The sequence below is a fragment of the Lepidochelys kempii genome, chromosome 2 (assembly GCF_965140285.1).
Source record: "Lepidochelys kempii isolate rLepKem1 chromosome 2, rLepKem1.hap1, whole genome shotgun sequence".
Classification (NCBI taxonomy): Eukaryota; Metazoa; Chordata; order Testudines; family Cheloniidae; genus Lepidochelys; species Lepidochelys kempii.
The window spans coordinates 224,990,421-225,003,189 of NC_136381.1; the positions used below are offsets into that span (position 1 = coordinate 224,990,421).

The 12,769-nt window shown below is 37.8% G+C and overlaps 1 protein-coding gene and 1 long non-coding RNA gene across 3 annotated transcripts in view; one reads left to right on the forward strand and one right to left on the reverse strand.

Annotated features, from left to right (window-relative positions):
- Positions 1-7,686, forward strand: part of PEX1 (peroxisomal biogenesis factor 1) — a 53,122-nt gene extending 45,436 nt beyond the window's left edge. For both annotated transcript variants that reach the window (XM_073333965.2, XM_073333966.2), the window contains exons 22-24: positions 4,004-4,201; positions 4,534-4,664; positions 6,503-7,686. In XM_073333965.2, the coding sequence (XP_073190066.2) occupies positions 4,004-4,201; positions 4,534-4,664; positions 6,503-6,587 (414 nt within the window). In that variant the 3' untranslated portion in view covers positions 6,588-7,686. The remainder of the gene's footprint in view (positions 1-4,003; positions 4,202-4,533; positions 4,665-6,502) is intronic.
- LOC140907628 (uncharacterized) overlaps positions 1-12,769 on the reverse strand; it is a 47,055-nt gene that overhangs the window by 32,363 nt on the left and 1,923 nt on the right. The window lies entirely within an intron of this gene.

Sequence of the window (12,769 nt, forward strand, 5' to 3'; positions counted from 1 at the left end):
CCACTCACTCAAATTTGGCCTACCTTGGGCTCCTGTTATCATGACAGCTGGGCCAAACCTGAGTGGCGCTGAGAGCCCAGAGGTTAGAGTGCCTACAGCAAGGAGGCGAGCCCAGCCAGCCCTATGGACCAGGAGCCACAGGAGCTGCCACGCGACCCTTTGAAACATTCTGGTGACCCAGTTTGGCGGAAACCCTGCTCTAAAATATGGCTGAGTGACTGAGAAATTTTCTAGAAGAAGTCCCCAAGTCTATTTATCCAAAAAAAATTTTCTTTATCTGTTGGTTTCTGGAGAATCCAGTCTGTGTTTCTCTGTGGGGTGCAGAAGGTGGCTTCAAAGGATGATAACAGCTCGAGTACATAGGTATCCCCTTCCTACTAGAGAAGGTATATACAATGCCACAACAATACATACACAATTGCATTTTTAACACAATGTATTCCAAAGGTATTAATCCTCATTCAGTAAGGTTTAACTTAATTCAATAAAGTTTTATCTTAATTCCATAAGGTTCGTTCAGGATATTAGAGTCTCTCACAATAGTGTATAAAATTTGTTATCAAAAGTTTAAATCCTGGTGGATGGGTATCCAAAGTATTAATACCAAGAGAAAGTTCAAACCTTAGATGTGGAATTTTTATTATGCCCAGTGGTCTTCCAGGTATCAGAACCCACTTTAGCCAGCCTTTTTTGCACCTAGCATTCAGACTGGATTCTCAGGCAATCCCTCATGTCATTTATTCTTAAAGTAGAATTTAGCTCAATTCTACTTCACCATTTTACTCATGGAGAGCTGCAAACAAAATTATTTTCTTTGAGACAAGATATTGGGACAAATGCCTTCATCCAGGACCATTGTCGCTGCAGCTCTACAATTCAGCTAGTTTGGTGCACTGTGTGTTCATCTCCTCTCTGATGTGTTTTATATTTACTTATATTAGAATGTAAGGCCTTTGGATAAGGGACTATATTTTTGCATAATTCTGCAATACAGTATGCACACCTAGAATGCTATATAATTAATTGTGCCTGGCATTCTTCAGTAACCGTGACTAAGACTATATCTTTGTCACAAAGTTTTTTTTAACACAAAAACATGAATTTAAGGTTTTATTAGCAACAAGTAATGATCTTGTAACTTTCCGAGTAAAACTCCTATATCATTTTTTTTTTTAATAAACTTGGCTCTATATGTAACTGGATAACCTGATTTTTTTTTTAAACAATTATCAGTAAGCAGCTTAAAATATTTTAAATTACAAAATAAAGTGATCTGTTGACTTTGCTCTTCTTTAAAACAAAATAAATTTGTGTCTTTTTTTTTTTTTTTTTTTGACAACCATCCAGTCTTAACCATGAGATTACAGAATGCCCTTAAAGGTATAGGGATTAATCTCCAGCGATCGCTTCTGAATCCAGATCTCCACTGCACTAGGAAAATGTACTGCTGCTGTTTATCAGGCTGAACCTAAGGGGGGGTTTTTTGGGGTTTTTTTCCTCCTTTAACAGAACTCCAACAAGTTTGTCAAGCTGTAACATGTTTAACTCTTCCACTCTTGTCCCAAAAAGAAAGCTGTATATTCGTAATGTTTCCATGTTAAAACATGGATGAATGTTCAAAATATTTTAATATGTCAAATTTCATCTATATTAATAACAGTTTTTGAAGCACAATGGCTAGTAATGCAGTCAGTATCTTACAGGAGGCAATTTCAAAGGCAGTTCTCTATGTAGGGAAATTGATTTTGTTCTGCATTTCTAACACCGTAAATTGAAATACATTTAGGTTTTGATTCAGTTCAGTAAAGTCAACAGGAGGCTTGATTGGCTTCAGTGATTGTTGGATCAGACCATTAGAGATTAAGGCCCCAATTCAGCAATGTGCATCGGTATATGAATAGCTTTAAGGATATCAGAAGTCAGTGGAACTATTCATATGCTTAAAGTTATGCATGCTTAAGTACTTCTCTGAATCAGACCCTACAGGATTGTCAGAGACTATATGCTGGGGGAATTTCTTTAACATCTTGGCAGACATTCAAACAAAGACAATCTCTAGGTAGCAGGTCTGGCAGTCCCTGTCAATACTGTGGTTAAAACTATGCTTAAATAATTTTGCTAGTGCAGTTCTAGCATGGTTAGGTATATGGGGATTGTTGATGTGTAGGTAGAAGACAGATGTTGATATAACATCAGAGTTAAGGTTGTGTACCTATGAATGTCATAGTTTTCCATAATTATACTTAAACTTTAACATTAATTTAGACTCGCCTGTCTTTCAGATGTTATTTTTGTAATAACTGCAGTGTTTTGATCAAGCTCTTGTATTAAAATGTTGATATGTGAATTCAGACACTTACCTTAATATAGAATTTTGTCTGAGAAATTCCTTTAGTTTTATGATGAAGTGTCATGGTAAATGTTGATATCCCTCCAATGCAGACACCTTTATTCTCCAGTAGCTGTATAAATTAGATTGGGGTAGAATTTTCAGAAGTACCTAAATGAGTAACTTAGGCACCTATGTCCCATTTTCAAAAATGATTTAAGGGGTGATTTTTAGAAGCACAAATGGCAGTTAGATGATTTTCAAGGAGTCTTTCAAGAGACTTTGGAGTGTAAATGCTTAAGTCACTCTTGAAAATTGGATTTAGGAACCTAAGTCACTGAGGTGCTTTTGAAATGTTTATATATATATATATAAAATATGTCATAGATGACAGCTGTATTAACATACCTTTTGATACTTCAGAGTTCTTGAACTTCCTAATATGCTTCAGCTTTGGGCTTTGGAATTATATAAATTTTCTAAAGTCTGCTGAGAACTCAGATTGCTGATGTTTAAATTATCACAGTGAATAGCTTCAAAACTAACCATGTAAACTTTCCTAGAATTCAAAGCCCCTAGTTCTTCCTACTGTTGGGATGTGCCACCGAGTACAGCTTGGACGCACCATCCAAGTTGTACTTATGTTGCATCCCCAAGAGTCTGAATATTCAGAGTCCACCTCAGAGAACTCTGGTTACAAATAAGTAACCTTCATTTCTTCTTCAAAGTGTACTCTGCGCATTCATACTCTTGAAGTGCACCAGCTGGTGCAGCTTGGCCTCAAAGAACTCAGGGTACAAGTAAATAACCTTCATTTTTCACTCATAACTAAGACAAATTTGGACTATTAAACCAAACGGTTTTTGAAATAGTGCATTCCCCAAAAGTTAGATTTTTCTAAAAGTGAAATACCTCATTATTCAAAGTTTTGTATGTTGTCTGAGCCAATGTGTTGGTCCAATGGTGCCTTCTCTGGCCTGCAGGTCATTGGTACTTGAACTCATTTAGCCTGGCGGGCTGTTAGTCTATTACTGGTGCCCAGGGATCTGAAGACCCACTCCACTCTTAAATCCGTCAGGGAGTTGATAGGGAAATCCATGCCCACCCACTCCACTGGGTTCCAGCTCAGGGTCCTCAAGCTAGATAAGCCATATCAGGGTTTGTTGTCTCCAGCTATGCCTTGAGCTCCTCCCTACTTTCCTTGGGATTTCTGCAGATTCTTTGGCCTGCTGTTCTGGGTGTCTCCTTCTTGGGTGTTGTCCCTGAGTGGCTCTTCAGCAGCTTGCTGGCAGGAGTTCCCTCGCCCAGGCCTTCTTACTCTTCTGATGGCCACCCCACTCCTTTGCTTCCCAGTCCTTTTATCCTCCCAGCTAGGTTGAGGCTGCTAAGGAGCAATGACCGGCAGTGCCTGTGTTAACCTTTTGGTTGCTGGGCCAGAGGGGGGTACATATACCCTTTGACAATGTCCAAAATAGCTTGTCTGGTTAACCAGATGCTTTTGTGCTGGGAAGTCACCATAAATGACACATTTTAGGAAAAAAAGGACTTTTTATTGGTGAAGAGAGAAAGCTTAGGTACACAATTGTGGGTAAATGGAACGTGTATTAAAATCTTAACTATGGAGTTGCTATTTTGGATTAATAGTAACTTAGTGTTTTTTCCCCGTCACTCTAGAGCTCTCAGTGTTTGTCTGGACCAAACTCCATAACCCATGATTTAACTGGCATTACTCTGAGAGATATAGTATCGTCACAACCCTCTGTGCTCAGAACCGCCTCACAAGAAGGTTTCCAAGAACTTAATCAGGAACAAAGAGAGCAACTCAGGGCTGAAATCAATGCAATCAAGGCCAACTACAGGAGCAAGAATGGAGTATGGCAGTTTTTTCATATTATTCAATCCTAACATGTTTCCATTAGTTTTCACTCCTTGTCTGTATTTTTTTCCTGTTTATAAATTATTTCTGCATTAATATTAAATTGAAACAGAGTAAAGCTAATGTGTAAAGGTCGAAGACGTAGTCTGACAAAATATGCCAGCAAGCTGACTGCTTCGTATAGCTACATTATTCCTGTGTTTTTAATGTCTGGAGATAAGTTGAGTACTGTGTGTGTAGTACATTTGAGATAAATATACTTTAGAATAATACTGACACATGTTGGAAAAGATCCGAAAGTTATTGCTATTTATTTTCTCTTTTCAAGGAGGATGTTGCCCCTAGCCAATCAGGATTAACCAAGAACACTTTAATTATTAGTCAGTCCCACCTAATGACTGCACTTGAGGACACAAGGCCATCTGTAAGTCAAGATGACTGGAAGAATTTTGTTGAACTGTAAGTAGTAAATTATGTTACTAAATTTGTACAGCGTTGTTGTTTTTGAATTTCATGCATGAACATTACATTTAGTTCAATCTTTCAAGACTTGTTTAATATCAGTGTTTTGTAAAATAACTGAATTATATTATAAATTATAAAATCCCCACAGCAAAGTTAATCTTTTCAGCACTTCAGAACTATTAAACATTAATAAAATTAAATATGCATAAGGGAAGCACAATTCACCAGTGTGTGTGTGTTTGAAGATTTGCATTATCTTCGCTGTTGTTTCTGCTTGTAGTTATTTTGATTGCATCTAGATATTAACTTGCTTAGATTTAGCTATTCCATTATTTAGACTATTTTATCTTATGGTTGATACCAATAATGCATGCTAGTGGATCATTCTTACTTCAGCTACATAATTGTCTACATAAATCCCACTATCGATAAAGGAAGTTACCTATTTACCTGAAGGGGACAACTGACCCTTAGAAAATGAAGGTAATTATGCACCTGATCCAAAGACCACTGAAGATGATGGAAACAATCCCATTTCTATCAATGGGCTTTGGGTCAGACCCAGTTTCTACTGTAAGTACTATCTACAGTAGCTACAAGAATAATAAAAAAATCTTCAATTAACTTAATCTATCTTTTTCATACGAATAGAACATGCTTCAGTATATTTCAGAAGCTCCATGTTATAACTCAGTTTTCTCAATTAGATTCCAAGTTACAGCTACATTATGTATAACTATATTGCTTTCTATAGCACCAAGAGATTCTTGGTTCCCTGAGATCACGTGTTACATGAGCAAAATGTTAAATTTCTTTGCTCATGAAAGTATAAAACATTCACATTTTTAGTTGTATTCATATTTTTGTTTGCAAAGTAAAACCTTAAATAATTTAACATGCAATTGAATTCTAATGTTTCAGAATACGCAAGTAGTATTTTAAATATTTTAGAATCATCCTGCATCTATACCAGACAAGCAGTGGTTTCAGCTGCTTGTTACAGCAAGTAAGTCAGGTGTTTTGGTTTGGGAGGTGGTATTTTTGTCTCTACATTTTTTGTTCTTTTGAGTTTAATAACTTTTTAAAAATGAGGAAAAATACAGAGAGAAAAGGAGCAGTTAATCTGAGGCAGAAGTTCTATAACAATTTTTAATGTTTTAATCTGCATTTACTATATTTGCATTCATTGATATGGATATCATTGCTAAGTTAGACCTAATTTCATAGTGACCTGAGAAAGTTGAAACTGGGAGGGGGGAGTTGGGTGGTCTTGTGGGACTTTTTTGTTTTGTTTTGGGTCTGGTTGAAGAAGTGTTAAGTTCAGACCCTTTTGGTGGGCTGCCCTAACACTGTACTTTGATCCCTGAGTTGATTATCTCTTAGAGAGTAAACTCAGGGTCACTGCTTTTCAGAGCTTGGGAGTATAAGAATTTCCTCTCACAATCTAATGGGAAATTCACATGGATTTGGAATTACAGTAACTGAAATCTGTTGATCTAGCTAAGGATTCTGTGTAACATACATTTTGTTCTAGTAATCTTATATATCTGCAGTGGTGTTAATACAGAGGAAGAATGTCCCATCCTGTAGCAAAAATTATTGGAAGGGACTTTATAGGTAGAAATCTTTCATTAATGTGAATCTATGACCACTCATAGTTCGTTCCTAACATTGTATAAAGAGGGTATTCTCTAAAATGTACAACTCGTGCATTATTCATAGTCACACACACCTGGTTTGGTCTTCATTGGCATTGATGTGTAACTAATGAGCATTTTGAAAAGAATGATGGCATCTTATACTAATATGCTATTATTTATTTTTGTTTCTAGCTATGAGAATTTTCAGCATCCCAAGAAGAGGAAAGGGCAGAATGGAGCAACTTTCAGACCAGGACAAAAAGTGACTTTAGCGTAATAATTTTTCATGAGATTGTAATCACTAAATTGTAGCTTTAAATGTTAGATGTTTAAATTATAAGATCAGAATAAGTTTTATATTCATATGGGTTTATTACTGCAGTGACTGAACGACAGGCTTCTTTGAAATTAATTTTAAGTGCTGTAAAATTATTTGACATTTTATTTTGGAAAAATGTGTCTTCCTACAAATTGGTATTAAACATTTTGAGACAACATTGGTTACAATGTGTCTAATTGCTTATCTGCCAATGAAGTCCAGATTTTGAACTTATCATTGTGCAGTTTTTGGAAGGAATTGATGGTTTTATCAAGCTGTCTTCTTCCTCACAACAAATATATGGTGTTTTCTTCACAGCTGTTATACAGTTGTATATCTATAGTTGTAATGAAAACCAAATGGCATCTTAAGGTAGATTTACCAAAATTCTGTGTTCAGGAGAAGCATGGTATTTATACAACTTATATGGATAAATTTTAGTAACTAACAACAGTGGAAATATACAAATATATTGAGCTATGTATGTTATGGTCTTTATAAGTCTAAGGGGGAAACATTCTGCATGTTTATTGGTGGGTAAGTAGTCCAATATATTCTTTCAGATCAGCTATAGATGAATAGAATGAAAAACAAACCAAAATCTAAGTTTACCTTCTAAAGTAAGAAGATAGAGACAGGATAGATTTATTTTAAAAAAGTGAAAAGATGCTTTCATTTTCCAGCTAACTAATCTGAGAAAGCATTGAAATGCTAAATCTGAAGGGATGACCAAGTGGAGAACTGGGATATTGATAAGCATCAGAACATAGTAAATTGTCAGTAAAATGCTCTGTGGAGTCACCTTCATAGTCAGAGTATGTGTGTGTGTTTTTTTTTTAAATAGCATATTGTATTTCAGTGTCAAATATTGTACTGACAATCTTAAAATGAAAGCAAGTCTGCATCAGGCTCCACACTGAGATCCCCTTTCACTCTGCAGAATGAAACTACGATTACATACCATGGCTTGCAAAGCTTTCATGAAAACTTAACAGTACATACTACTCTACTTCCTCCTCACTTTTTAATGAGGAAGTTAATAAATATAATAATGGTATTTTACTTCCTCTCTATCCTCCTCCATCCCCCACCCCAAAAATTCTCTGAGCAAGAGAGCAAGTAGACTGTTACCACCAAATGTGCTGTACTAACAAGATGTAAAGATAGTTGAACCTTGATTGGGGCTGTGGGTAATACAGCCAGAGGTCACTATTAGCAATTAGCAGATATGAGATAATCTCTTCTTCACTAATCCTTCAATGATAACTAAAAACTAACAGATGGAATGAAGCATGTCTACACACTATTTTATTCAGGTGTATGATTATGGTGTACAGGGGACATAAGAAACCCTTAGCCAGCCTGGGGAGAATTCCTCTGGTTCAGGCACTCATACCAGTCATAGGTAAGGCTAAGATTTAGTCGCAAGTATTTTTAGTAAAAGTCATGGACAAGTCATGGGCAATAAACAAAAAGTCACGGCCCCTGACCTGTCCATGACTTTTACTAAAAATACCCCTCACTAAATCTTAGGTGCTAGGGGGAGAGGGGAGAAGTGCTCCCACTGATGCTTCTGCTCTGGGGGGGCGCTCTGAGGGACATTGCTGCTTCCAGGGGGGGCACTCTGAGCCCCGCCGCTGTTGGGGCGGCCTGGGCTCTGCTGATGCTACTGCTGGGGGGGCAGGGCTCCACTGCAGCTGCTCTGGGCATGGGGTGGCCTGAGGCCCCGCTGCTGTAGCTCCCAGACCATTGCTGCTCTTAGACCACTGCTCCGGGGCAGCATCCGGGACCAGCCACCTGGGGCTGCCCGAGCAGCAGCTGGCTCGGCTGGCCCCTGGCCGACCAGGTTGCTCAGGCGGCCCTGGAGTCAGCCGCACCGGCTGCTACAGAAGTCACAGAGGTCCTGGAAAGTCACAGAATCTGGGACTTCCATGACCTCTTTGAAAGACTCGCAGCCTTAGTCATAGGCTGCCCTGTGCAGGCCTTCTCACAAAATCTAGCATATGAGGTATGCCAGGAATAATTCTCAGCTGCTGTGGGTTGTGAAACTACCCACAGGCAACCCAAGAATGAGCCCATATTTTTTTTAAAGCATCTCTTAGCTACTCTACTTTTCTCCAAGAGCCACACCAGCTCATGAACATAAAACTGGGGCATAGATTTGTTCATGTTCCCCTCTGTAGAAGTAAAATGGTGAACAAGGATGCCAGTTATGACAGTTGGGATGGTAGTGTTTGTGATGTGTTCATTAGAACTAGTCTGAGATCATGACACTAATTTCAAGTAGGCCACCAAAAGTCACTGGATAATAATGACATAATTAATCTATATTTGAACCACTGAGCTAAAGATGAAAGGGTCTGTGCCTCAATACTAATCCCTTATGTCACCCTGTGCCCCTGATGTGATATATAAAGCCGTGAAGTCAATTTTTTTTCTGGGTGCTTATTATAAACTGTAAAAGTTGACTGTAAAAGTTAGGTTATCATTTCAATCCTCTGTTATCATCTGTCTTGTCAGCTGCAACTGAAATGTTCTCAATTGCCAGCCATTCTTTCTTAGTAGTTGATGGGTATCTGAAGAAACAAGAGCTAAATACAGACAAGGTTAGGTAAGTGCAAGGGATTGTTTTGTTTTGTTTTGCTTCCTGGAAGCAAAATAGTTAGGGAAATGGTGTTTTGCATTGGATTTTTCAGTTAAGTCAGCACAAGATTTCCAATATGATCCCCCAAAAAAGAGAGCCATTGAACCAAATCCTGCATAGAATTCTTTGCCGGAGTAACACTGTCTGATTTTAGGAGAGGGTGGATTCTGGGAGTGGTTTAGAATCTCTAATTTATTTCTTTTACAGAATATTGATGATCTTAGCAGTACGGGAATCTATCATTCAGCCAAGGACTGATCCTTCAATAATAACTAAAAACTAACAAATGGAATGAAGCATGTCTACAGACTGTTTTATTCAGCTGTATGATTATGGTGTACAGGGGACATAAGAAACCCTTAGCCAGCCTGGGGAGAATTCCTCTGGTTCCGGCACTGCATACCAGTCATAGGTAAGGCTAAGATTTAGTCGCAAGTATTTTTAGTAAAAGTCATGGACAAGTCATGGGCAATAAACAAAAAGTCACGGCCCCTGACCTGTCCATGACTCTTACTAAAAATATCCCTAACTAACTCTTGGGTGCTGGCGGGAGGGGGCGCGGCACTCCCACTGATGCTTCTGCCTTGATCTGTTTCTAAAAAAAATCATTTTTCATATATAAAAACTGGTGAGAGATCAATTTTCTGTGGATCACAGCAGAATAGCTGTTTTGTTACACATGTACCTAAACCAGTAAGTACCAGTCTCCGCAAAAATTTGCAACAAACAATGGATAAAAGGCAGGTCTTGTTCCTGTCTGCAGTATAGTTCCAATGTCACCTTCTCCCCCATGTTCACTCTGCATTGGTCAAGAAACCTTTAGATGATTTTAGTCGATTAAAGCTATTTCTGTTTTTAAATTCTCTTCTGTTTTTGGAGGTTAATCAAGGACAGACAGCACTGCTATGTGTAAGAGATCCATCCCGTGCTGTGGTTATCTAATAGCCGCTAATCCCACGCTGCAGTTGTATAACATTTCCGAAGGAACTTCTAGGAAGTCACAGTAGCCTCCAAGTACTATGTAAAAAATATGTAACTAATACAACATGACCTTGTTTGGATAGTAGAGAGTTACAAGCCTCTTTGGTGCACAATATGGTTTTATTAGCTGCCAACAGCTCAGAAAAGTTACTCTTAGACAACTGCAGGGACAGAATTTCTCCGACACCCATTTGGATAGCAGTCAAAAAACACTCCAGTAATCTGCATATTAAAAATGGATCAAAGACATGATGTTCTAACGTTAACAGAAGAAAATTTCCTTAGCAAAAAACAGGTAATTTTAAAAACAGAAGTAGTTTAAACCAGATGGAAAGTCTGTCTTCCATCCTGTGGCCTCCCAGGAGAATTACTAGTCTAAATGCAGTAGCGGGCAACCCTTGTCTCATACTGAGTGACACTAGCTCTCTTGATACTACTACTACTGTTCCCTTGCTCCATGCAGCACTGCCTGTGATAAACACTCCAAGCTTGCCTTGTCACATGTATGCTATTGTGCAGAACAGAGAAACAAGCACAAATCAAAGACAGTGCTGCAAGGCCGCCTCACTGGTACTGGAGAAGCAAAAGTCAGCAGCCCAGTCAGTACCAACATTAGCAGCAGAACACATTGCTGGACATTTTAACTTAAAGCCAACATCTTGTGACCCTCTAATGTCCATGAACCCTTGGGGAATTATTCCTATCTATGCCTTCTTAAATCCTGGTAAACCCTCCTTATAACTTCCATCACATTAAATTTTTCTCCTGGGCATGACAGTGTGACATTCCTCACATATCCATCCTCCCCAGGCACACTGACAGACTCACAGAAATACCTGTACCTACGTCCAGGGTGGATAAAAATGAATGATTTTTGTAAAAATAAATAAATAAATAAATAAAAATAGGATTTTTTCATTCAAATTGGATTTTTTTTTATAAAAACACTTTTTGAGGGAAAAAACATATCTAAAGATAGTTTTAATTAAGATACATTATAGCTCAAAGATATCTCATCATGAAACTGGGATTATAAAGTCTAATTCTATACTATGAGACAATATATTCATGTTATGTTTAAGAAAAGTTTTGTAAATGAGTTCCAATAGTTCATGAATTAGGGACCCAATCTTATGGTTCCAGGGGCTTCTGTATAGATTATTTAGGTTAATCTTTATCTACCCAATGGGACTCAGTGCTAAGTCTAGAAGATACCATCAGAGATGCTTAGTTTTGCAGTTCTCAAACTGTGGATGTGTGTATCCAGAAATAACATGCTTATTAACAGCAAAAATGTTTTAAATAAATAAATTAATATATAGAGGTGAGAAATAACAGACCTCAACCCTATTGTCCCTCTGCAAATTTGTGTGCATGGAGTCAGTCCCTTGCCTCTCTCTAAACCTGCAAAGTTTCAAAAAGTTCAGTGAATAGAAGATTGTTGGGGGTGGAACAGATCTCGATAAGGAGAAGAACTCTGAAGATAAATGTGAGATGGGATGGACAGACAGTAGAAACAAAAGTGAAACTGTTTGAGCAACATATTCCAGAAGTCTTGAGATCTTTCTGAGTATAGCCTTCATTGATTTCAGATCTACCATACCATTCTCTCACTAAAAGGGAAAACCTATAATGGCAGCAGGCTGTAAAAGAGACCCAGTTTGGGGCTCATCTATCTCTGAGTTGTGAAGAATATGTATTAAGGTAATAACAACGAACAAGAATGCACTTTTATGTATCAGAGGCGTAGTTGTGTTTGTTTTTGTGGATACAGACTATGAGGAGTCTGGTGGCACCTTAAAGACTGTGAAAGTAGAATGAATTATACTGAAATTATAATTCATTAAAGAAATGCTACTTGAAGGGTTTGTTGAAATATAGTTGTCAGGAAGAGAAATATTAAGGAGTGTGAGACAATGGGTCCTCAAACTAATTAACTTAGAGCTCCTACTGAGCTAGGAGATTGGTAAACGTTAGTATGCAAATAAGATATGTATGTATATTTGTCAGTTTCTCTTTCTTTTGTCTCTTATGTTAAATTGGCTTTGGCTTAGCTGTATAAATAAGTTATCTTGAACCTCAGAAAGGGGCTCACATCTGGGTGCATTAGCAAAGCGCTTTGCTAATAAATAGAGTGATCTGACAAATTATGTGAGTCCTGAATCTGACTTTGACAAGACTAACAGATTTATTTGGGCATAAGCTTTTGTGGGTAAAAAACCCACTTCTTCACCTACTCCGTGCATCTCAAGAAGTGGGTTTTTTACCCACAAAAGCTTATGCCCAAATAAATCCGTTAGTCTGAAGAAGTGGGTTTTTTACCCACAGAAGCTTATGCCTGGATAAATCTGTTAGTCTTTAAGGTGCCACTTTTATATAGAAATCCATGATTAAACCAAATCTTCCTGACTAGTGATTCAAATCATGATTTAAATCAATTTGATTTAAATCAAATCCACCGTGCCTACCCCCCAAATTAATTCTGGAAAAGCAGCAGTTAAAATAGCTTAATAAA